This window comes from Mus caroli, unplaced genomic scaffold (assembly GCF_978045245.1).
Source record: "Mus caroli unplaced genomic scaffold, Mus_caroli_1 scaffold_4, whole genome shotgun sequence".
NCBI lineage: Eukaryota > Metazoa > Chordata > Mammalia > Rodentia > Muridae > Mus > Mus caroli.
Window position 1 is genome coordinate 141,365,440 of NW_028227259.1, and position 24,958 is coordinate 141,390,397.

The 24,958-nt window shown below is 48.1% G+C and overlaps 1 protein-coding gene across 1 annotated transcript in view; it reads right to left on the reverse strand.

Moving 5' to 3' along the window:
* Window positions 1–6,007: 6,007 nt before the first annotated feature.
* Window positions 6,008–24,958, reverse strand: part of Muc17 (mucin 17, cell surface associated) — a 46,468-nt gene continuing 27,517 nt past the window's right edge. Inside the window, exons 17-30 of the mRNA XM_085836389.1 lie at window positions 23,432–24,907; window positions 22,487–23,110; window positions 21,170–22,261; window positions 19,898–20,131; window positions 17,417–17,614; window positions 14,842–14,963; window positions 14,430–14,488; window positions 13,157–13,311; window positions 12,112–12,180; window positions 11,724–11,886; window positions 9,037–9,198; window positions 8,758–8,855; window positions 7,890–7,969; window positions 6,008–6,337 (exon numbers count right to left, since the gene is read on the reverse strand). Coding sequence (XP_085692515.1) covers window positions 6,296–6,337; window positions 7,890–7,969; window positions 8,758–8,855; window positions 9,037–9,198; window positions 11,724–11,886; window positions 12,112–12,180; window positions 13,157–13,311; window positions 14,430–14,488; window positions 14,842–14,963; window positions 17,417–17,614; window positions 19,898–20,131; window positions 21,170–22,261; window positions 22,487–23,110; window positions 23,432–24,907 — 4,574 coding nt within the window. The 3' untranslated portion in view covers window positions 6,008–6,295. The remainder of the gene's footprint in view (window positions 6,338–7,889; window positions 7,970–8,757; window positions 8,856–9,036; window positions 9,199–11,723; window positions 11,887–12,111; window positions 12,181–13,156; window positions 13,312–14,429; window positions 14,489–14,841; window positions 14,964–17,416; window positions 17,615–19,897; window positions 20,132–21,169; window positions 22,262–22,486; window positions 23,111–23,431; window positions 24,908–24,958) is intronic.

A 24,958-nucleotide genomic window follows, 5' to 3' on the forward strand; every position in this document is an offset into this window, starting at 1 on the left:
ACAGCAGGTGGGGGCAGGGCGGCAGCTACCTAGTTTGAGCTGCCAGACAGGAGGCTACTCTCACAGGGGAGCCCAACAGTGAAGGAAATTTACAGCCTGTGTTGGAGCCAGAGAAAGTGGAATTGAACTTGGGCGATAATCAGTCTGATTAGGTTTGCGCCTCCTGGAGGGAGCCAGAGGGAGGGAGGGAAGCCGAGCCAAGGAGGGCAGGGGGGTTGGGAAGCCAGGCTAGCCAGCTAGCGTGGAGGTGCAAGCCCTAGAGGTGTCCTGAGGTCAAGAGCAACTGGAGGGCTGGGAGCAGAGAGTGGTGGTGATGGGGTGGGGGCACTTAGCTATAGCCTGCAGTCGCAGCCCTTGGGAGAATGAACCAGGAGCTTTAGTTAAACCGCTCTAGGCCAGCCTGGGCTGCACAGCGCAGAGCTCAGTGCCAGATGCCCCACCCTACCCCCATCACCACCCCAAGAACAAGAAAAAAAAAACCAGTGGGGGAGATTGCGTGGACGAGTGAACCCCAATGTACAGAGAGTGAGTGAGTGAGGTTACCAGGCTGGGCGTACCTGGGCTCAGGTTACCAAGATGAGGAAGCCATGGGGTGGGGGGTGGGGGGTGGGGGGGGAGTGGGCGGGGCTGGAGTGCCCATGACCTGGACTCCCTGTGTTGGCTTGCAAGGCAGGTGCTGGCATGATGAAAGACTCAGATCCTTCACCGGAGCAGGGTGTGATGGTGCAGGCCTGCTAGGACCCTACTTGGAGACTGAAGGCAAGATGATGGAAGAACGTTCAAGGCCAGCCTGGGCTACATAGGGAGTTTGAGGCCAGCCTGGAACTGGCCTTATACTTAGTGAGACCTTGTCTCAAAAAGGGAAAGGAAGGCCAGGGGTGTTTTTCAATGGTAGAGCCCCTGCCTAGAATCCCCAGGGAGGGGGTTGGGGCGTGGCTCAGTGGTTAGAGTACTAAACATGGGTGAAACTCTAGTTTCAACCCTCAGTTCAGGGGGAAAAAAATCCAAAACCAAAAACCAAACCACCTTCATAAACAGTCCCCACCACATCTTGCTGGCCATCTTTGATGGCCTCGGCTTGTAGACTCATCACCTTCCTCATCCCATCTCCCTGTGTGACCTGGCATTCCCTTATCATGTGTGTCTTTGTGTCCGAACGTCCCCTCTCGGTAAGAATGCCTTTCATCTAGGGCCCGAGCTCTTCTAGTGTGAGCCTGTTTGCTGTCACCGCTGTTTAAATCTTGGAGAAAGGACTTCTATGATGCCCAGGCTGTTGTTGACCTTCTAACCATCTTGCCTCCACCTGCCAGTCCCCTCACACTGTCGCTTTAGCACTCTGGGCACACCACTGGTCTCTGCCTCGGTTGCCCTCATTTATGATATGACCGTCGCTCTGTTTTTCACATTTGGCTAATTAATGGTTAACTATTGTGTGCACGTCTTTGTGCGTGTGTAGAGCTCAAGCTTGAGCTTACAGGAGTCTGGGGTTCTTTGCTGCTGTGGTGTAGGTCTCAGGAATCAAACTTAGGTTGTCAGGTTTGGCAGCACGTGAGTCATCCTTCAGGTCCTGGTCACTCCGTTTTTACAAGTGTGACATCAGGGTCTGGGAGAAGCGGCCTTCTCACATTTACCCAGGTGGCTGCTGAGTGTGGGAGCCGGCCAGTGTCTGCGTGGCTGGGTGGATGAGAGCAGGCAGGGAAAGCTGTCGGCGTGGATCATGGGAGGTAGAGTTGAGAGCCCAGTGAAAGTCCGTCTCTTGGTGTGGTGGTTCACGCCTATAATCCCAGCACTCAGAAGGTAGAGGCAGGAAGCTCAGAAGTTCAGGGTTATCCTCAGCTACATCTCAAGTGGAAGAGCAGCCTGGTCTAAAAGAGACCCTGTTTCAGATGAAAAGAAAAAGAGGGGAAAGGTCCTCCTCCCATTTCATGGATGAGCAGGCTCATGAGAGAGAATTCCTTCTTTTTTTTTTTTAATTAAAAATTTACTTGTTTTATTTATGTGCACATGTGCATGTACATGTGTGCATTCATGTGTGTGTATGTGTGTATATGTGTGTGCACATGTGTATGTAGATGTGTGTATGTGCATGTGTGTATGTGTGTATGCATGTGTGTGCATGCATGATCCATGTGTGTATGTGGGTGTGTATGCATGTGTGTGTGTGCTCACGTGCATGAATGCTCCAAGGCTTTCTTGCCTTGACAAGTAAGGTCAAAGACAACTGCCAGGAATTGGTTCCCTCCTACCCTGTGTGCCCCAATAATCAAACTCAAGTCGTCAGGCTTGGTAGCATGTGCCTTTAACCAATGATCCATCTTGCCCGGCCCCTGAGAAGCAACTCTTAAAGTGAAGACATCTAGATTCAACGCACTGAGGGTTTTGAGAATAAATGCAAAAATGAACCAAGTGTAGGCTGCAGATTTTCTAAGGGAAATGGCTGAGAAACTGACCAATGCCTGCAGATGCTCAGAGTGCACACGAGGGGGCAGCAGAGTCCAGGCTCTGTCTTAGCTTAGGCTCTAAAGTGCCTTGGAGTAGGAGGCCTTCTAAGAGCAAAATGGACACTCAGTCTAGAGACCAGAAGAATAGAAAAATGAATGTCCCTTTTTCATTGGGCCATGCCTTTAATTCCAGCACTCAGGAGGCAGGTGGATCTCTATAAGTCAGAGGCCAGCTTGATTTACACAGCAAGTTCTTGGCTGGCCAGTGCTACATAGTGACACACTGTCTTGAATGAATGAATGAATGAATGAATGAATAAATAAATAAATAAATAAAGGAACTGGAGAGATGTCAGCAGTTAAGAGCACTGGCTGTTCTTCCAGAGGACCTGGGTTCAGTGCTACATAGTGACACACTGTCTCAAATAAATAAATAAATAAATAAATAAATAAATAAATAAATAAATAAAGGAACTGGAGAGATGTCAGCAGTTAAGAGCACTGGCTGTTCTTGCAGAGGACCTGGGTTCAATTCCCAGTATCCACAGGGCCACTCACAATTGTCTGTAACTCCACTTCCAGGGGATCTGACTCCTTCATACATGCAGGCAAAACACCAATGCATATAAAAATATAAACAAACAAACAACCCAGAATCATCTCCAAGGATTGGAGGGAGGGCTCCCTGGGTAAAGTACTTGCTGTACAAGTGTAAAGACCTGAGTTAGAACCCACAGAATCACATATAGATGAACCAGCAGCACACATTTGAACTTCCAGTGTTCCTATGTTGAGATGGGAACCAGAGCCTGGAAGTTGGTGGCTCAGCTGGTCTGGCACAGGCAGCAGTGAACAGGAAGACATCTCAACCAAGATGAGAGGGAAATTGAAGGACATTAGAGGTTATTCTCATGTTCTCCGTGGCACACATTCTCCGACACAAACCTGTACATGCACACATTACAAAGCTAAAAATAATCTAATTTAAAACTTCTGCCTCACAGAAGAGGCAGTGAGAATATCTCAGCAGATAAAGGTGCTTGCTGCCAAGCCTGACGACCTGAGTTCGATGCTCCAGACTCACACATTATAAAGAGAACTCCCACAAGTTGCCTTCTGACCACACGTGTGGTAGCATGCACCTGTGTGAGCCCCTCTGAGCACACACAAACACGTGTGAGAATAAAACATCTCCAAAATGTTCAGACTTGTAGCAGAGTAGACCTGAGGAATGACCTAGTTCTTGTTAGGCAGAAGGTCAGACTGGATCCAAGTGGTCACGTGATTCCCCACAGTGGGGAGGAGAGAGCTGGAAATACAGGAGTCGCATCTCTTAGGAGCTCTGCGAAGAAACGTGAGCTTTGTCCTAGAGGAAGTATAGAACTTGGGTTGTTTTTTAAATGTACTATTATTTTGTGTATGTAGAGTGTGTATGCTCATGTGTGCATGTGGAGTGTATATTCATGTGTGTGTGCTCATGTATATATGCAGTGTGTGCTCATGTGTGTATGCAGAGTGTCTGTGTGCTCATATGTGCATGTGGAGTGTGTGTGCTCCTGTGTGTATGCAGAGTGTGTGTACGCTCATATGTGTATGTGAAGTGTGTATGCACATGTGTGTGTATGTGGAGTGTGTGTATGTGCTCATGTGTGTATGCAGTGTGTGGAGTGTGTACGTGCTCATGTGTGCATGTGGAGTGTGTACGCATGTGTGTATGTGTATGTGGAGTGTAGATATCTGTGCTCATGTTTGTGGAGTGTGTATGCACGTGTGTATTCTCATGTGTGTATGCATGTGTGTTCGCAAACGCATACATGGAGACCAGAGGAGAAAGTCAGGTGACTTGTTCCATCTCTCATTCCTGGGCTCTGGATCTGTAGCTAGGCTGGCAGCTGGGGTTCCAGACAATGTGGGTAACCATGTGCAGCTTTTTTATTTTTTAAATGTTTATATTTCTGAGACAGAGTCACATCGTATGGCTCTCTACTGCCCGGTTTTCTGTGTCAACGTGATATAAGTTAGAGTCATCAGAGAGAAAGGAGCCTCAGTTGAGGAAATGCCTCTGTGAGATCCAGCTGTAAGGCATTTTTTCAGTTAGTGATAAATGGGGGTGGTGCAATACCTGGGCTGGTGGTACTGGGTTCTGTAAGAGAACAGGCTGAGCAAGCCATGGAGAGCAATGCAGTAAGCAACATCCTTCCATGGCCTATGCATAAGCTCCAGTCTCCAGGTTCCTGGCCTGCTTGCTTACCTGTCCTGACTTCCTCCAATGAAGTGATCTGGAAGTATAAGATGAGTTAATCCTTTCCTTTCCAGCTTGCTCTTTGGTCATAGTGTTTTAGTAGTAGCAGTAGAAATACTAAGACAGGCTCTGACTGGCTGGAACTCACTCTGTAGACCAGGCTGGCCTTGAATCACAGAGACATGCCTGCCTCTGTCTCCCAAGTGCTAGGACTAAAGGTTTGAGGCATCAAACCTGGCAATCACAGCTTCTTAAAGCATTCAGTACACTTTAATTATGTATTTCGTGTGAGTATATGTATGTACATGTGTGCACACGCATGTGTCACAGTGCACATGTGAGGTTCAGAGGTCAGTGTGTGTGGGTTGATTCTCTCCTATCAGATCTGCTTTAACAGGAAGTACCTTTAGTCACCGAGCTACCTTGCCAGTTCTCCTCTTTTGCTTAACTTAGCTTCTGGAAGATTTCAACTCAGGTCTTCATGCTTGCCCAAAAAGCCATCTCTCCAGACCCCAGAGAGCTCGACCCTCTTCCTGCCTCAGGTGTGTGAATAGGTGTGGTCCTGCCTCATGTCATTCCCCAGAGATCAGCAAGCGATGCTGGGGAATGTTGGGGGTGAAGACGTTCCCTCTCATGGTGTTGAGGGTTGAATTACATCCTGGGGGGAAGAGGAGGTCCAGGAACCTGTATAATGTGGCAAGTGGAGAAAGTTCTAGAATCTGTAAAACTTGCAACCAATTTGATGTGGTTCCTTTTAGCTATTATAATCACATATGAGGGGAGGGGGTCAGAGAGGCTATTAAGAGTGTGACTGTTCTTTTTAAGCCCTCACCTTTCTTACTCTCTAGCCCTCCTTCTCCCCCCCCCCACACACATGGCCATGGCCAGTCTCTCTCTCTTTCTACCTTCTGTCTTTCTCCCTGCCTTTCTACAATAAAGCTCTAAAACCATTAAAAAAAAAAAGAGTGTGATTGCTCTTACAGAGGAATTTGACTTCACTTCCCAGCACTAGAAAAAAAGACAGTAATAGCCTGTTACTACAGTCCTGAGGCTCTGATGTCCTCTTCTGGATATTATCATGGGCGATTGCATGCATGTGCACACACACACACACACACACACACACACACACGGATATGCACACACATGCATACTTAAAAACAAAATAAGTATTAAAAATAAGCATATAATTGTATTTACATTGAATGCAATAAAATACAGTGTTTGTCATGGAGATGGGAGGTAATCTTTCTTAGAAGCGTGCTTTGCTGAGGGTAAAATGCAATCCAAAGTTAAAACAACCGGGGATGGCAGCAGTCCGGGCACTGTCCTTGGTGCTGATTGCCGGCCCAGGGGTAGGAAACATCTCTGGGCATGGGGTTCTGGGAGGGTTTCGCCTACCATCATAACATGACCACTGCAGTTTCCATACTGTCTGAGCTTCCGGCATCGTCTCTCTGGTATCCATTCTTGGTCACTGCAGGATCTATTTCTCAGTAAGTCTCTATGGGGGATTCTCAGTGTAGGGTGTGTTCCACCACGCTTGGCCAAACACGCTTCTCCTCGGTCCCCAGGTCCACAGATCCATGCAAAACCGCGTTTGTGTTAGCATTTACAACGACGTCATGACTACCTGTGGCCTCTGAATCTGGATCTGAAAAGAGAAACAGAAGCAGATGAGGGCTGAACACAGGAGAAATCTAGTTTGCAAAGCATGTAAGACTCGAGTCTATAGAAGACTCAGCTGGAACTTTTTAAAAAAGTTTTCCTTCCTTCCTTCCTTCCTTCCTTCCTTCCTTCCTTCCTTCCTTCCTTCCTTCCTTCCTTCCTTCTGTCCTTCTTTTCTTCCTTTCTCTTTGTCTCTGTCTCCGTCTCTCTCCGTCTCTCTCTGTCTCTCTGTCTGTCTCTGTCTCTGTCTCTCTCTTTCTTTCTCTTTTTTTCTTTTGAGACAGAGTGTCACTATATATCCCTGGATAGCTTGGATCTTACTCTGTAGACCAGGCTGGCCTTGAACTCACAGAGATCCACCTGCCTCTGTCTCCTGAGTGCTGGAATTAAAGATGTGTGTTACCATGTTGGATCTGTATTTGATTTCTTGTGTGTGTGTGTGTGTGTGCGTGTGCGCATCCAGGAACGACATATGGGAAACAGTTTCCTCTTTCATGTGGGTCCTAGGAGTTGAACTGAAGTCACCAGGCTTGTTGGCAAGCTTCTTTCCCCACCAAGCTGTCTTGCCTGCCCTGGAATCTTGTGTTTTTTGGTTTTGTTTGTTTGTTTGTTTGTTTTTTTAGAGTCAACAGGTTGTTGTCTCTCTTCCTGGCCAGGTGGGTTGATCTTATCTTTACCCCAAGGTTTCTCCTGTCTTCAAATATTCCACATATTTCAAATGAAATGTTTGGAAACAGAGTCTCATGTAGCCCAGGCTAGCCTTAAACTCATGCCATGGCAAAGGAAGACCATGAATTTCTGATCCTCTTGCTTCTACTTCATCAGTACTGGGAGTACTGGGGTGACAAGGCTGTGCCAGCAGCTTATGAAAGGGCAGGATGGAGACCAGGTTTTGTATGTGGCAGGCACACACTTTACCAACTGAGCCCCATGCCCAGCAGTAAACTATACTTTAAATGTTATAATGACTTGCTGATATATACCCATAACCCCAGCACTCAAGAGGTTGGGGCAGGAGGAACACAAATTTGATGCCGGCTTGGGCTCTATAGTAAGACCCTGTTCCCAAAAAACTTTTAAATTCTTTAAAAAAACAATTTATTTATTTTATGTGTATGAGTGTTTGCCTACATGTATGTAAATGTGTCCTGTGCATGCTGGTGCTTATGAGGGTCATATCCCCCAGTGTCACAGTCCCTGGGACTGCAGTTGGATAGTTGTGAACCATGATGTGGGTGCTGGGAACCAAACACAGCCCCTATAAGATCAACAAGTATGCCTCACCACTAAGCCTTCTCCAGCCTCTCCCCCACACAAGGAACTTTTAAATCACTAGGGCATCAAGGACATACCTAAAGCCCAGAAAGAAAGAGTCTGAAGCCAGGGGAAATACTGAGTTCCTCTCCCCCACCTCTTGCCCTTCCGAGTAAAACCACTGAAGTGTGTTCCAGAGACCACTGCCTGGGCCAGCACACAAGGGCTTTGCTTGCCTGAGGATTCTACCAGGTAGAAGGAGCAATGGAGGGCGTTGTTCTTACCTTTCTTTCTGGGTTTATGTGGCTTAGGGAAGGCTGGAAGTTGCTGTAGACAGAGTCCAAGGGTGTGTAGTTTTCTCGTTCTGAGGGAGGGAGGAGCAGAAGGTGTTAGGAAGACACACTCATCCTTCCTTCAAGCCCCACTGATGGGAAGGGGCTCATCCCACAGCCATGAAACGAAAACCAACGGGAATGTGACAGACGGCATAAATCAGTCGTGGTCAATATGAGTTACGTAGAGAAGCTGTGTCTCAGAAAGTCCGGAGACACAGTGGGGTTGAACGCTAGGAGTCCACTCCCTCCAGCCTCCAGAGTGCTGGAATTAAAGCCAGGCTTTTTTTTTTCCCTTTTGGGGACAGGGTCTCTTGCATCCCAGGCTGACCACAAATTCACTATGTAGCCAAGCGTGACTTTGTCTGCTGGGACTACACAGGTACATCACCACATCTGATTTGTGTAGTCCTGGAGGTCAAGCTCCACACATGCTCAGCCAGCACTCTACCCACTGACTCAGACCCTCAGCCCTGTTCTTAGAAATGATAAGGCTTGCATTTAACAATACGTAATGTTAACCTCTTTTCTGAGATGTAAGTCACTTCTTGATGAGGAAGCTCACTCCTGGGCCCTCATCTATGCCTCCAAAGGAATAGCATTATGCTCTAGAGAAACCTTCACCATTAGTCGGCTCCATGCCTCACCTAGGGTATTGCATACAGTTCGCATGTTTTATTTGACCCAGGTTCCAGGTAAGCCTTTGAATGTGGACTAAGTGTTCAGAGATGGGAAATGATCACAGGACCTTTCCCAGGTCTCCTGCCTTCCACCCTTCCTATTATTCTGAGTGTGAACTCCACAGAGATGGCCAACATACCTTCATTGTGGTCAAAACCAAAGTTGTGGAAGGTTCCAGGAGATGCTCTGCCCTCCTCTTCACCCCACTTGTACATCTCAGACACTCTGGACCTTTGCCTATTGGGAGAAAGCGCCATGGAACTCAGTTATGATCAGAGACGAGAGACAAGAACCCAAGATGAGCTACACCTCTGCTTCCAGCAGCGCGCCATCCACCTCGAGGCTGGAGATTGCCGAGGGCGAGAACGTAGAAAGAGGAGGAGTAGGAAGGCGAAGGAAGAGTGCGCATGCGCCTTACCTTTGCGCATCTTTTCTGAAGCGGATGGAGAACACGAGGAGGATCACGAGGATCACCAACAGCACTGCCACGCCGGCTCCCACAAGTCCATACACCAGGCTTTTCTGGATGCCCCAGTCGCAGTTTTCCCCACTGTACCAGTGAGTATCCGTGATCAGGCAGCTGAGATAGGAGAAGAGGCAGAGAGGAGAGAGAAGAGTCAGTCATTGCTCCGGCCTCACGGGACACTTAACGAGGTGCAAGTTTGAGTGGAGTTCTGAGACGATGAGCGGGTGACAGGTCCAAGTCCAGTCTCTTTAAGCAGGTCCTGCCAGGAACCCAGTTACAGGCCTTTGCCCCCAACAGTAGTCCGGGCCCCAAGGCAGTTGTTTTAAGCCTGTTTCCTCCCTACACCCCAAGCCAGCTCGTCTACCTGCTCACCCAGTGTTTTCACTTTCAGTCCCGTTTGCGAACACCCTCAGCTGTTTCTGATCTAGAGCCCGTCTTTCCTACCCTAAGGTCTTCTTGCCCAAGATGTTCTCTGTCTATCCATTTCATCCCTGATTCACCTTGAATCAGCTTGGGAGCCTTTGTTCCAAGAAGCTGTTCTAGAGTAACCACTAGGATACGCGTGTGTGCGTGTGTGTTCACAGGTGTGCGCATGTGTGTGTGTGTGTGTGTGTGTGTGTGTGTGTGCGTGCGCGCGCGCGCGCGCGTGGAGACAGAGGCCAACCTCTGGTGTTATTCCTCAGGTACTGACCACCTGTTTTTTTTGATACAAGTCTCTACACAGTTGTAATGGTTTAAGGGGAAAATGTCCCCACAGTATTTGAATGCTTGACCCCCACTCGGTGATGATGTTTAGGGAGGTTATGGGACCTTTAAGATGTGGAGCCTTGCTAGAAGACGTGCTTCTCAAAGCCAGCGTTCAGAGTTTATAGCTGGACAGCTTCTTGCCATTTCCGGTATGCTCCTTCAGTTTCCGGTGTGATGGAATGTGATTGGCTAGCTCCTGTCCTGGTTACCTGTTGCCACGCCTTCCTCACCTTATGAAACCACCCCTACCCCCCCCGCCCCCCTGCGATGGAACCACAGCAACAAAAGTAATTAATACACTGGTTTGGAGCTTGAAAAGTAATCCAGGCGGACTGGCCAGCCAGTCCCGGGGATCCACGCGTCTCCAGTGTTGGAACATGTTTTTTAATTTTTTTTTTTTTTTGGTTTTTCGAGACAGGGTTTCTCTGTGTAGCTCTGGCTGTCCTGGAGCTCACTTTGTAGACCAGGCTGGCCTCGAACTCAGAAATCCGCCTGCCTCTGCCTCCCGAGTGCTGGGATTAAAGGCGTGCACCACCACGCCCGGCTTTTAAATTATTTTTAGTTTTTGAAGTAAATTTATTTTTTATGTATATGAAAGTTTTCTGCATATACACGTATGTACCATGTGCATGCAATACCCGTAGCAACAAGAAAAGGGCATAGCATTCCCCAGAAGTGGAGTTACAGGTGGTTGTCAGCCACCAGGTGGGTACTCTAACTTCTGACATCTCTCTCTAGCCCATGCCTGGCTTTATTTACTGGGGGCTAGGGATCTGAACTCGGGTCCTCATGCTTGCATGGCAAGCATTTTTATCAACTGAACCATCTTCCTAACCCTTGATGTTTTTGAGACAGAGCCTCTCTGGGTAGCTCAGACTGACTTTGATCTCATGATCTTCCTGGAGTCTCTACCTCCCAAGCGCTGGCACCACAGACACGTAGCACCGACTCAGTGTTCAGTGTGCAATGCCTTTCTTGACTTTCCTATGTCCTGTGTCTATGATTAGGCTACACAGGTTTTTCTGTCCCCATGGAGACACGGAGCTTTCTTTATCTATTTCTGTAGCAGGGGCCATTTTAAAAAAATTATGAAATTGAGATTGGAGAGATGGCTCAGCCGTTAAGAGCACTTACTGCTCTTCCCGAGGTCCTGAGTTCAATTCCCAGCAAACGCATGGTGGCTCACGACCATCTATAATGGGATCCGATGCCCTTTTCTGGTGTGTCTGAATATACAGTATAGTCATATACATAAAATAAATTTGTAATGCTAAAAAAAGAGAAAGATTTCTCTGTGTGTGTGTGTGCATATGTATGTGCGTGTGTGCGTGTGCATGTGTGCCTGTGTGTGTGCATGTGTATGTGCGTGTGTGCGTGTGCATGTGCGTGTGTGTGTGTGTGTGTGCATGTGTATGTGCGTGTGTGCGTGTGCATGTGCGTGTGTGTGTGTGTGTGCATGTGTATGTGCGTGTGTGTGCGTGCATGTGTGTGTGTGTGCGTGTGTGCACGTGTTCTGGCGGTTAGAGAACTTGCAGATGTTGGTTCTCTCTTTCTACCGTGCAGATCCGAGGGATTAACTCGGGCTTAGTAGTCTTTCCCACATCACTCACCTGTCCTTGTCCTCTGAGAAGGAAGCCCTGTGTTCTCTGCTAGCTTGGGAGCCTCCTGAAACTGGAACGTTGGTGTTCTGTCCTGGAGTTTTTTTTCTACCATATTGTCGAGTTCCTGATCCACTTTAGTCACTCTGGGCTTGGCCACGTGTACCCCTTTAACACGCCCCACCCAACCTGATTCTTTCACAACTGCACACTTTCGAGGGGTGTAGGGATAGAATCTCATGACCTTGGCCTCCAAGAGAGGAGCCACCGTGTGGGCGACGTGGGGGTACTCACAGGCACTGGGGTCCACTTCGTTGCAGCTGACATTTGCCGTAGCTGCAGTTCTTGGAGGTGCTGTAGCCCGCTGAGCAAGGTGTGATACAGAACCACTTATCGCCCTTCTGCCCCAGTGTGACAAACTTCGCAAAGTCCTCTCCAGCCTCCTTCTTGCATGTCTCTGAGGGGGGACATGGAGAAACAGCTAAGAACCAGGAGGCCAGGCACACTGCCTGGCTCTTCCCTGGCAGGTTTCTCCCTACCCAGCTCTTCCCTTCCTGGCTTCTCCCTCTACTTCTGCCTGCTCCTCCCTGCCTCCTTCCCTGCTCCTCCCTGCCTGCTCCTCCCTGCCCTGCCCCTCTGCTTCTCCAGCCTTTCTCAGAACCAGTGACATCGTATTACATACCCTCAGGATTGACACTGACTGTGGCACTGTTTTGCACCTTGGTGGCAGTGGAGTTGAAACACAGTAAAGCTGTGAAGGAGACACAGAAAGCCATTGTCACAGAGGCTCCTTTAGCACCTTCAATGTGTGGGGGAGGGGAAGGACTGAGGCAGTGCAGTGGTTTAAATGGGAAGTGTTCTCTGCAAGCTTATGTGTTTGGACACTTGGTTTCTAGATGACGAGGCTGTCTGGGAAGATTGGGGAACCTTTGTGAGAGGGGAGGTCATGGGGTTTCCCTGGGTCATTGTAGGAGACAGGCTGGAAGGTCACAGACCATGCCGCTTTCATCTGAGCCTTCTGCTCTGAGGATTTTATTGATTGGTTGGTTGGTTGGTTGGTTGGTTGATTTATCGAAGACAGGGTTTCACTGTGTGTGTAGCCCTGTCTGTCCTGGAACTCAATATGTGACCAGGTTGGTCTCGAATTCACAAAGATCTGCCTGCCTCTGACTCCCCAAGGGTTGAGTTCAAAAACAGCCACCCGCATAGGCCAGATCAGAACTTCCTAAGGAATGGCAGACAGTAGGCTTCGGCTATCACAGGGCTGCCTGGGGGCATGCCTTCCCATCCCACAAGCCAGGAGCCAACCAGATCCTGCCTCTTTTGAGTTGTTTCTGCCAAGTTTGGTCACAACACTTTTAACTTATAGCCGACCACACAGGAGGGGCTGTCAGGCTCCTACTCCAGACAGACACTCAGAGGATCCTGCGGCTGCAATCCCCCCACAAAAGCCTCATGGTGTTATGTAGTAAGTCACGTGGTGCCTCAGCATCCAGCAGCCCCATCTGTCTCCATCCCCTTGATATTGACACTCTGCAGGAATTCTCCATCCTAGGCTGCTCCGTGCCCTCCCGTCCAAGGCTTTCTTGAAGCTCGACAGGAATGACAAGACCCAGCCCTGGACACAGATCCCACCTGCCTTCTCTCATGACACCTCACCTGTCTCTCTCAGGTGGGGAGGTGAATGGGTTGCTCTCTGAGAGTTTGTGCCTCCAGAAAAACCTTACCTGAACAGGTATTATTGGCATCTTGTACTTGAACTTCTGTTGCATTCTTGATTTTTGTCTCCAGGTTTTTGACGACGGTATCTAATGTGTTTTCGAATCCTGGGGTGTACTTGGCCTTCAGGATGACATCATAATCCACCACGATACTGCCTTTGCTGGGGAGAGAGGGGTGGAACACTTGAGCATCCTCTTGTGGTCATCTCTGCTACTCATCCTTTTCACCCCTTCCCTGAATAGGATCTGCCTCCTCTACAATCCTGAGAAGGGTTCCAGGCAGGAGGATTGAGAGCTCGAGGCTATCCTGGGCTATGTAGTGAGTTTAAGCTAGCCTACAGTACAGAGCAAGGTTTTATCAGGAAAGACAGAGAGATGAAGACAGGGAAAAAGAGGGAGATAGAAAGACAGGGTTTAAATGTGACTCTGACTCCCCAAGGGCTGTCAGAAGCACACGGAGAGAAACACACAGACACAGACAGACAGACAGACAGACAGACAGACAGACAGACAGACAGACAAGGCATGTATGTATTGGGGAGCTCTGGAGAAATGTCGCTCAGCTAGCTAAGGGAGTCTCTGTTGTGTAAACATGAGGAACTGGATCCAGGTGTTCAGGTAAAATCTGGATGCCATGGCATGCGTCTGTAACCCTGGCACTGGGGCGGGGGGGGGGGGGGGCAGAGACAAGTGGATCTCCTGGGCCAGTAAGCCTAGCCAAATTGATGAACCCTGGCTAAGTGAGAGACCCAGTCACTAACAATAGGAAGAAGAGAGGAAGGCACCCATTGTGGGCATCCAGCTTCCATATGTATACACATATGTACACATGTACCTACCTACACACACACACAGACACACACACAGACACAGACAGACATACAGACAGACACACACACACAGACACACACAGACAGACAGACAGACACACACAGACACACACACACACACAGACACACACACACACACACAGACACACACACAGACACACACACACACACAGAGACACACACATTTGGTTAGACAAAGAGTTAACATATGCACACAGGGAGAAAATATCACACAAGGACCCAGGAAAAAGGCACCATATTTGCTCTCAGACTTCCAGGGGTTTCCAGGGCTGTGAGCTCAGAAAATGTTACTGTTTTCAAGCCACAGCTACTGGTGTTTCTGCACAGCACCCACTGTGGGTGATGCAGGCAGCCCCCAAATGGCCTCTATCATTATGACCCTTGCTCCCATGCAGAAAGCCCTTTTCCTTCCAGAACCAGGTACTCACCTCAGATTTTTGATGATAACCCCTTCATACTCTGGTATACCAGCATAAATCAGAGCCATCTGCAAGACAAGGCAATATGTCAGTCATCCCAGAGGTCCCACCCTGGGGATTTCCTGTGGGATATCAGCACTCCCTGCTCCTCACCCCACCCGCCAGTGAAACAGAGACCAAATGGAAAGTTCTCTTATCAAGAGACCAGGTCTGTCCTGCTACCCTCTTGCAGTTCCCAGGGAAACCCTGTTTCCCATCCCTCACCTGCCCTGGCTACCTCTGAGGACCTGGGGAAGCTGAGAACAATATGCTTCTAAGGTACCCAGCTGCCATCTTAACCCCTCCAGACTCCTCTTGGGGACTGGGGGTGGGGGTGAAGTAGAGAGCTGAAGGGCCCTGGGGGTAGTTCTCTCAGGGTTACCTGCTCTGTGAATGTCTTATTGAAATTACTGAATTCTTCAGACTTTCGGTCCTGTAGTTTCTCACTGTATTCTTGACTGGTTACTGTCACACTCACTTCCACAGACGCAGCGACTGTCGGCTCTAAGCGGGACAGACAGGAGCATTGACCATTGAGATGAACCCTTACCAGTGAAAATCCTCAGTCCCTGAAGGCCCACCCTGGGTGCAGGGAGATACAGGGCTTCTTCCAACATACTGTCCCCTGGAGGAAGTGGACCGGAGTATACTCCTTAGGGCTTATGGATAGCTCCTGTTTTGGATCTATAGTACCCTGTCCCACTTATGGTAGATTTATATCCTGATAAGTCCACTGCACATTGAACGTTTTATAAATTAAAAATGTTCTTAACTTTGGCTGGAGAGATGGCTCAGTAGTTAAGAGCACTGACTGCTCTTCCAGAGGTCCTGAGTTCAATTCCCAGCAACCACCTGGTGGCTCACCACCATCTGTAATGGGATCTTCTGGTGTGCATGAAGACAGCATACTCATATACATAAAATAAATAAATATTTCTAAAAATGTTCTTAACTTTGGCATTAATTAATCTGGGAATGTAGCTGAGTGGTAAAATGCTTGTTTATTATGCACAAAGCATGTCTACAGACACACATGCACGCACACACATAGACACACGCACACACAGACACACACACACAGAAGCATGTATAACATTTGCTCCTATAAGCCACAGCACACTCTTGTTCAGCAGCACAGCCTGGTTAGTTGTTACGTTTTGTTTGAGACAAGGATCTTTCTGTGTATCCTTGGCTGGTCTGGACCTCACTATGTAGACCAGGCTAGCCTCCAGCTCATAGATATCCTTCTGCCTCTGCCTCTGTTAAACCCTGGGATTAAAGGTGTGCACCCCATACTCAGTCTGATGGCTCGTGGGTGTCCGTGTGTCTGTGAGGACTACTCCTCAGCGTTTTGAGATAGCACAGTTCCACATGGCACCAGCCCAGGGGAAAACTCACATTGGAAACTTGAAGTAGGTTTCTGCAGAACAGCTACTACTGCTTCAGCATGGTAAAAACAGATGGTCATTCTCTCTCTCTCTCTCTCTCTCTCTCTCTCTCTCTCTCTCTCTCTCTCGTGTGTGTGTGTGTGTGTGTGTGTGTGTGTGTGTGTGTGTGTGCCTGTAGCTGTGTGTTGAGGCCGAGTGAGAGGGGACAGGTCTCTCAGTGGTTTGGAAATGATCAAAAGGCGAGACTGACTGAGCAGCAAACCCTGGGGATCTCGGTGGCCCTGCCTTTCCACGCACAGCCACATCCTGTCGCTATTTTCATTTATTTGTTTGTTTACTTGTTTGTTTGTTTGTTTGTTTGTTTTGCATAGGTTCTAGGGATTGAACTTGAGCCCTCACATTTGTAAGGCAAGCACTTTACCAACCAAGCTGTCCCTCCAGCCCAGGTAAATTGACTGACTCCATCATGGTAAATTGGGGACCACTCATGTTTATTTTTTTTCCTCTTTGAGACAGGATGTTACTATGTAACCCAGGCTGGCCTTGAACTCTTGATTCTCTCAAGTGCTGGGTTTATAGGCTTGAGCCACTGCACCCAACTTTGTACTCATTTAAGTCTGTTTTCTGTTAAAATGTTTTTTTGAATTTGTATTTTGTTTCAAAAATAGATCTTCTTGATCGGTTCTTTTTTATTTATATGAAACATTTTTTGAGGCTTATTGATTTTATTTTAGCTATATATGTGTTCTGCCTGCATGTATATCTATTCACCACGTACATGCCTGGTGCCTGAGAAGGCCAGAGCAGCTCCTCGGATCCCCTGGAACTGGAGATATAGATGATTGTTAGCAATCATGTGGATGCTAGAACCAAACCTGGGTCCTTTGCAAGGGACGGCAAGTGCTCTTAACCACTGAGCCATCTCTCCAGTCCCTATGTGTTTATTCTTGTACGTGCACTATGTATGTGGCATGTGTGTGTGTGCATGTGGGAATGTGTTCATGTACCTGCACGTACAGGTCAAAGGTCAACATTGAGAATCTTCCGTAAGCAATTTCCACCTTATTTATTTATTATTTTTTTTTTTGAGACAGGATCTCTTGTGGAACCTGGAGTTGATCAGTTTGGGTAGCCGGCTGGCAGCAAGTTGCAGGAACCATTGTTCTCTGTGCACATATACCTCACTCACACTGGCATTATGGGTATGCGCCGCCACACCCAGCGTTTTACTTGGGCGCTGGGGATCATCAGACTGAGTTCCTCCTGCTTCTGCTCTTGTAAGGAGCACTTTACCAACTGAGCCTTCTCTCTGGCCCTTGATTCCTGTTTATTCCTGATTTTCTTGTGTGCGCTCATGCATGTGCACATGTGGTATTTTTGGTACCCACACTTTCGGTACTTACACGCACATGCACATACACGCACACAAATAAATCTTAAAAAAAAATATTGGCCATAAGAAGTAGGTCCTCAGTGTCTGGTGGGAACTTCTTATACTCGGTGCTGGGGAGTGAAAGCCCCGCCCACACTGGGGAGGGAGAGCCCCGCCCACACTTTGTAGTCACTTACCTATCTCTACGCCACTCTCCACCACTTCCTCACACCGTGGCCCGATGAAGAGGCTGGTGCACTGACATTTGAGCCCGTCCCACGTGCCTCCGTTCTCGCAGATGACCACGTCGACTATATTCTCACAGCGATCCCCCCCGAAGCCGTTGGGGCAGATGCACTTGTCACCTGTCCAGGACCCTCCGTTCATGCAATTCACTGCAAAAGACAAAGCAGAGATCTGGTACACACATTTACATAGAACGCTACAACTTGACATGTTCCAGGTCCAGTTACCCCTTCTTCTCTCTTTTCTTGTTTTTTTTTTCATATTTCTTTTTTTCTTTCTTTTCTTTTCTTCCTTCCCTCTTCCTCAACTTCTCTTATTTTCTGAGACAGTTTCTCACTATGTAGTTCAGGCCAGATTTGAACTTTCAACCCTCTTGCCTCAGCCTCCTGAGTCCTGGGATTAGAGGCCGGGAATGGCCCGCCATGTGTGGGTTACACCCAGAGACTCTGTGTCATGAGACATTCTGACAAGACCCTCTATTCACAGGACAGTCAGCCTCACCCTCATGTCACAGACAGAAGCACTGTGGACAGGACCCTATTCACCCGTTCAGACCCCAAGGCTGGCTTGACCTTGCCTTGGAGTCCAGCTTACATCACAGGCAAACGCACAGAAGAGAAAACTTGGAAAGCGAGTGACATGTTGGAGACGGAGACTGAGTGAACCGGGGCAGCTGAGCAGTGGAGTTTCCACCAAGCGTGGCTAGCATTGAGCTTGCTCTTCAGTGCCCAAGAGTCTGTGCTGTTATGCCTGCTTGCAGTTCCTGACTTCCAGAGACATGGAGCTTGAGGGAGTAGACATTGTTTAAATAGACAGGTAGGAGTTACTCATAACTCCCCGTGATTGATGGAGAGCAGCTTGAAATAGCTAAAATTCTTTTCTCTTTGTCTTATTTACTTATTTAAAGCATACAGTGTATGTGTGTGTGTGATGTGTGTGTGAACCAGAGGTTGATGTCAAGTGTCTTTCTCAACTGCTTGTCACCCTGCTTACTTCTTTATACTCAGAGCAGGTCTCACTGCCCGGGGCTCACTGATCTTTATGGTCTGGCCAGCCAGTGAGTCCCAGGAGTCCTGCTGTGTCTGCTGCCCAGTACCAGGATTGCAGATGTGCATTACCCTGCTCAGGTCTTTACGTGGGTTAAGGGGATCTGGGTTCAGTCCACATCCTTGCACGGGTGGCACTTGACTGACTAGGCTTCTCCCCAACCTCATTCATTCATTCATTCATTCATTTTGGGGTTGCTATCTCTTAAATATATATTTTTATGTATTCTGATATCTATACATATATATGTATCGAGATAGTCTGGGATAGACTGGAACTCATTATGTAGCCTGGGTTGTCCTTAAGTTATCAACTTTCTTGCCTCCACCTCCTGAATGGATGGATTACAGGCTCCAGCCACCATGTTTAGCTTTAGTTAATATTTTTTAAGCACTCAGGTTAGTACATTACTGAATACACATAGAAGGCTCTTTCTCAATTTTGAGGGAGACTGCGAAGAATCCCTGAGACTATGAAAGGCATGCTTCATAAAAAATATAATGTGTAACACGTAATAGGACAAGATTGTACCACAAGGTGAAAGCCTGTGTTGAGCCAAGAGCATCAAAACCAGAGGGAGGACTGAGCAGGCGCAAAGGAGGAAAGGGGAGGAGTCTGACTCACACGCATTACCACACAGTTCAGACAGCACAGACAGGAGAAACCCTTTTCATAAATAAAAGAGAGATGAAGGTGGAAGACAGGAGCCAGGAGACTCATGATTGCCATGGGTTTTTGAGAAACCATCCACATCGAGGTATCAATGATAAGAACAAAGAATGAAAAAACACAACAAAAAATATACAGTTAATGAAATTATAGCATCGGGAAAAAAAGACAGACACAAAGGAAAAAACAAGAGAAACAGGATATTGTGTGGAGATTTAAATGTGTGTGTGGGTGTGTATGTGTGAGAGTAGGTACGTATATGAGTGTGGGTATGAGTGTGTGTGTGTGAGTGAGGGTGGAGAATGGAACACATGCTGTAGAGAACACAAGATATCAGAAAGAGGTGAAAACACCACAATGAATGAAAGGAGAGAGGAATGATAGAGAGTAATATGAAGATAAGAACAAAAACAATGTGCTAGGACAGCTGCAGGATGAGCCAGAAGGAGCAGAGCAGAGGATGAAGAGGGGAAAGAGGAGATAACAAAATAAATGTTATCAGGTATGGGAGTGAGAACTGAAAACCACAGACACATAACACAAAAAAAAACAAATACTGAAAAAAAATTGAATATTAGGAGGAAGATGCAACTACAAATAAAAAAATGAAGGAGGAATGATATTAAAAATCAATGAGGAAATCATGGAAGAAATATGGAAACACACAGAGCTGATCAAAAATATCACAGAGAAAAATGAAAAACAAAAGAACTTACCTGCAGTAGTGGTAGGTGCTAGGGTGGTAGTGGGCTCAGGAGTAGTGGTAACTTTTATAGTGGTTGTGACTTCTGAAGTGGTGGTGATTTCAGGAGTGGTGGTGACTTCAGCAGTGGTGGTGATGTCAGGAGTGGTGGTGACATACGGACTTGTCGTGACTTCTCCAGTGGTTGTGACTTCAGCAGTGCTGGTGATGTCAGGAGTGGTGGTGACATCAGAAGTTGTCTTGACCTCTCCACTGGTTGTGACTTCAGCAGTGGTGGTGATGTCAGGGGAGGTGGTGACATGAGGAGTTGTGGTGACTTCTCCAGTGGTTGTGATTTCAGCAGTGGTGGTTAAAGCAGGAGTGGTGGTGATATCAGGAGTTGTGGTGACTTCTCCAGTAGTTGTGACTTCAGCAGTGGTGGTGATTTCAGGAGTGGTGGTGACTTCAGCATTGGTGGTGATGTCAGGAGTTGTGGTGACATCAGGTGTTGTTGTGACTTCTCCAGTGGTTGTGACTTCAGCAGTGGTGGTGATGTCAGGAGTGGTGGTGACATCAGGTGTTGTTGTGACTTCTCCAGTGGTTGTGTCTTCAGCAGTGGTGGTGATGTCAATAGTGGTGATGACATCAGGAGTTGTCGTGACCTCTCTAGTGGTTGTGGCGTCAGCAGTGGAGGTGATGTCAGGGGAGGTGGTGACATCAGGAGTTGTTGTGACTTCTCCAGTGGTTGTGACTTCAGCAGTGGAGTTGATGTCAGGAGTGGTGGTGACATCAGGTGTTGTTGTGACTTCTCCAGTGGTTGTGACTTCAGCAGTGCTGGTGATGTCCGGAGTGGTGGTGATGACAGGAGGAGTGGTGTAATCAGCAGTTGTCGTAACTTCTCCAGTGGTTGTGAAGTCAGCAGTGGTGGTGATGTCAGGAGTAGTGGTGATGTCAGGAGTGGTGGTGACATCAGCAGTTGTAACTTCTCCAGTGGTTGTGACTTCAGCAGTGGTGGTGATGTCAGGAGTAGTGGTGACATCAGGAGTTGTAGTGACTTCTCCTGTGGTTGTGACTTTAGCAGTGGTGGTGATGTCAGGAGTGGTTGTGACATCAGGAGTTGTAGTGACTTCTCCAGTGGTTGTGACTTCAGCAGTAGTGTTGACATCAGGAGTGGTGGTGACTTCAACTGTGGTGGTGATATCACCTGTGGTGGTCACATCAGAAGTTGTTGTGACTTCAGAAGTGGTGGTGATGTCAGCAGTGGTGACACCACCAATGGTTGTGACTGCAGCACTTGTGGTAACACCAGCAGTGGTTGTGACATCATCAGTGGTGGTGACTTCAGCAGTTGTGGTGACATCAGGAGTGGTGGTGAAATTAGGAGTGGTGGTGACTTCAGCTGTGGTGGTGACATCAGCAGTGGTGGTTACATCACCAGTGGTTGTGACTTCAGACATGGTTGTGACATCATCAGTGGTGGTGACCTCAGCAGTTGTGGTGAAATCAGCTGTTGTGGTGACATCAGCAGAGGTGGTGACATCAGGAGTGGTGGTGACTTCAGCTGTGGTGGTAATATCAGCCGTTGTGGTGACATCACTAGTGGTGGTGAAATCACCAGTGGTTGTGACATCATCAGTGGTAGTGACATCAGAAGTGGTTGTGACTTCAGCAGTGGTGGTTACATCAGCAGATGTTGTGATTTCAGGTTTTGTGGTGAGGTCAGCAGTTGTGGTGACATCAGCAGTGTTGGTAACTTCAGCTGTGGTTGTGACATCAGCTGTTGTGACATCAGCAGTGGTGGTGACATCAGGAGTGGTTGTGTAATCACCAGTGGTTGTGACTTCAGCAGTGGTGGTGAGGTCAGCAGTTGTTGTGACATCACCAGTGGATGGGACTGCAGCACTTGTGGTAACACCAGCAGTGGTTGTGACATCATCAGTGGTTGTGACTTCAGCAGTGGTAGTGATGTCAGCAGTGGTGGTGACATCATCAGTGGTGGTGACTTCAGCAGTAGTGGTGACTTCAGCCGAGGTGGTAACATCAGCCGTTGTGGTGACATCACTAGTGGTGGTGAAATCACTAGTGGTTGTGACATCATCAGTGGTGATGACATCAGAAGTTGTTGTGACTTCAGAAGTGGTGGTTACATCACGAGTTGTTGTGATTTCAGGTTTTGTGGTGAGGTCAGCAGTTGTGGTGACATCAGCAGTGCTGGTAACTTCAGCTGTGGTTGATAAATCAGCTGTTGTGGTGACATCAGCAGTTGTGGTGACATCAGGAGTGGTTGTGAAATCATCAGTGGTTGTGACTTCAGCAGTGGTGGTGGCATCAGCAGTGGTTGTGACTTTGGCAGTGGTGGTGACATCAGCAGTGGTTGTGACATCACCAGTGGATGGGACTGCAGCACTTGTGGTAACACCAGCAGTGGTTGTGACATCATCAGTGGTGGTGACTTCAGCAGTGGTGGTGACATCAACAGTGGTGGTGACATCAGCAGTGGTTGTGACATCACCAGTGGATGGGACTGCAGCACTTGTGGTAACACCAGCAGTGGTAGTGATATCAGCAGTGGTTGTGACTTCAGCAGTGGTTGTGACATCACCAGTGGTTGTGAATACAGCACTTGTGGTAACACCAGCAGTGGTTGTGACATCATCAGTGGTGGTGACTTCAGCAGTGGTAGTGACATCAAGAGTGGTGGTGACATCAGAAGTGGTGGTGACTTCAGCAGTGGTGGTGACTTCAGCCGAGGTGGTAACATCAGCCGTTGTGGTGATATAACTAGTGGTGGTGAAATCACCAGTGGTTGTGACATCTTCAGTGGTGGTGACATCAGTGGTTGTGACTTCAGTAGTGATGGTTACATCACCAGTTGTTGTGATTTCAGATTTTGTGGTGAGGTCAGCAGTTGTGGTGACATCAGCAGTGCTGGTAACTTCAGCTGTGGTTGTGACATCAGTTATTGTGGTGACATCAGCAGTGGTTGTGACTTCAGCAGTGGTAGTGATGTCAGCAGTGGTGGTGATGTCAGCAGTGGTGATGGCATCAGCCGTTGTGGTGACATCACTAGTGGTGGTGAAATCACCAGTGGTTGTGACATCATCAGTGGTGGTGATATCAGAGGTGGTTGTGACTTCAGCAGTGGTGGTTACATCACCAGTTGTTGTGATTTCAGGTTTTGTGGTGAGGTCAGCAGTTGTGGTGACATCAGCAGTGCTGGTAACTTCCGCTGTGGTTGTGACATCAGCTGTTGTGGTGACATCAGCAGTGGTGGTGACATCAGGAGTGGTTGTGTAATCACCAGTGGTTGTGACTTCAGCAGTGGTAGTGACATCACCAGTGGTTGTGAATACAGCACTTGTGGTAACACCAGCAGTGGTTGTGACATCATCAGTGGTGGTGACATCAGGAGTGGTGGTGACTTCAGCAGTGGTGGTGACTTCAGCCGAGGTGGTAACATCAGCCGTTGTGGTGATATAACTAGTGGTGGTGAAATCACCAGTGGTTGTGACATCTTCAGTGGTGGTGACATCAGTGGTTGTGACTTCAGTAGTGATGGTTACATCACCAGTTGTTGTGATTTCAGATTTTGTGGTGAGGTCAGCAGTTGTGGTGACATCAGCAGTGCTGGTAACTTCAGCTGTGGTTGTGACATCAGTTATTGTGGTGACATCAGCAGTGGTTGTGATATCACCAGTGGTTGTGACTGCAGCACTTGTGGTAACACCAGCAGTGGTTGTGACATCATCAGTGGTGGGGACTTCAGTAGTGGTGGTGACATCAGCTGTTGTGGTGACATCAGCTGTTGTGGTGACATCAGCAGTGGTGGTGACATCAGGAGTGGTGGTGACTTCAGCAGTTGTGGTGACTTCAGCCGAGGTGGTAACATCAGCCGTTGCGGTGATATCACTAGTGGTGCTGAAATCACCAGTGGTTGTGACATCATCAGTGGTGGTGACATCTGAAGTGGTTGTGACTTCAACAGTGGTGGTGACATCACCAGTTGTTGTGATTTCAGGTTTTGTGGTGAGGTCAGCAGTTGTGGTGACATCAGCAGTGCTGGTAACTTCAGCTGTGGTTGTGACATCAGTTGTTGTGGTGACATCAGCAGTGGTGGTGACATCAGGAGTGGTTGTGTAATCACCAGTGGTTGTGACTTCAGCAGTGGTAGTGATGTCAGCAGTGGTTGTGAATTCAGCAGTGGTGGTGACATCAGCAGTGGTTGTGATATCACCAGTGGTTGTGACTGCAGCACTTGTGGTAACACCAGCAGTGGTTGTGACATCATCAGTGGTGGTGACTTCAGCAGTGGTGGTGACTTCAGCTGTGGTTGTGACATCAGCTGTTGTGGTGACATCAGCAGTGGTGGTGACATCAGCAGTGGTGGTGACATCAGGAGTGGTGGTGACATCACTAGTGGTGGTGAAATCACCAGTTGTCGTGACATCATCAGTGGTGATGACATCAGAAGTTGTTGTGACTTCAGCAGTGGTGGTTACATCACTAGTTGTTGTGATTTCAGGTTTTGTGGTGAGGTCAGCAGTTGTGGTGACATCAGCAGTGCTGGTAACTTCAGCTGTGGTTGTGATATCAGCTGTTGTGGTGACATCAGCAGTGGTGGTGACATCAGGAGTGGTTGTGTAATCACCAGTACTTGTGACTTCAGCAGTGGTTGTGACATCACCAGTGGATGGGACTGCAGCACTTGTGGTAACACCAGCAGTGGTTGTGACATCATCAGTGGTGGTGACTTCAGCTGTTGTGGTGACATCAGCTGTTGTGGTGATATCAGCAGTGGTGGTGACATCAGGAGTGTTGGGGACTTCAGCAGTGGTGGTGACTTCAGTCGAGGTGGTGACATCACTAGTGGTGGTGAAATCACCAGTGGTTGTGACATCATCAGTGGTGATGACATCAGAAGTTGTTGTGACTTCAGCAGTGGTGGTTACATCACCAGTTGTTGTGATTTCAGGTTTTGTGGTGACGTCAGCAGTTGTGGTGACATCAGCAGTGCTGGTAACTTCAGCTGTGGTTGTGACATCAGCTGTTGTGGTGACATCAGCAGTGGTGGTGACATCAGCAGTGGTGGTGACAT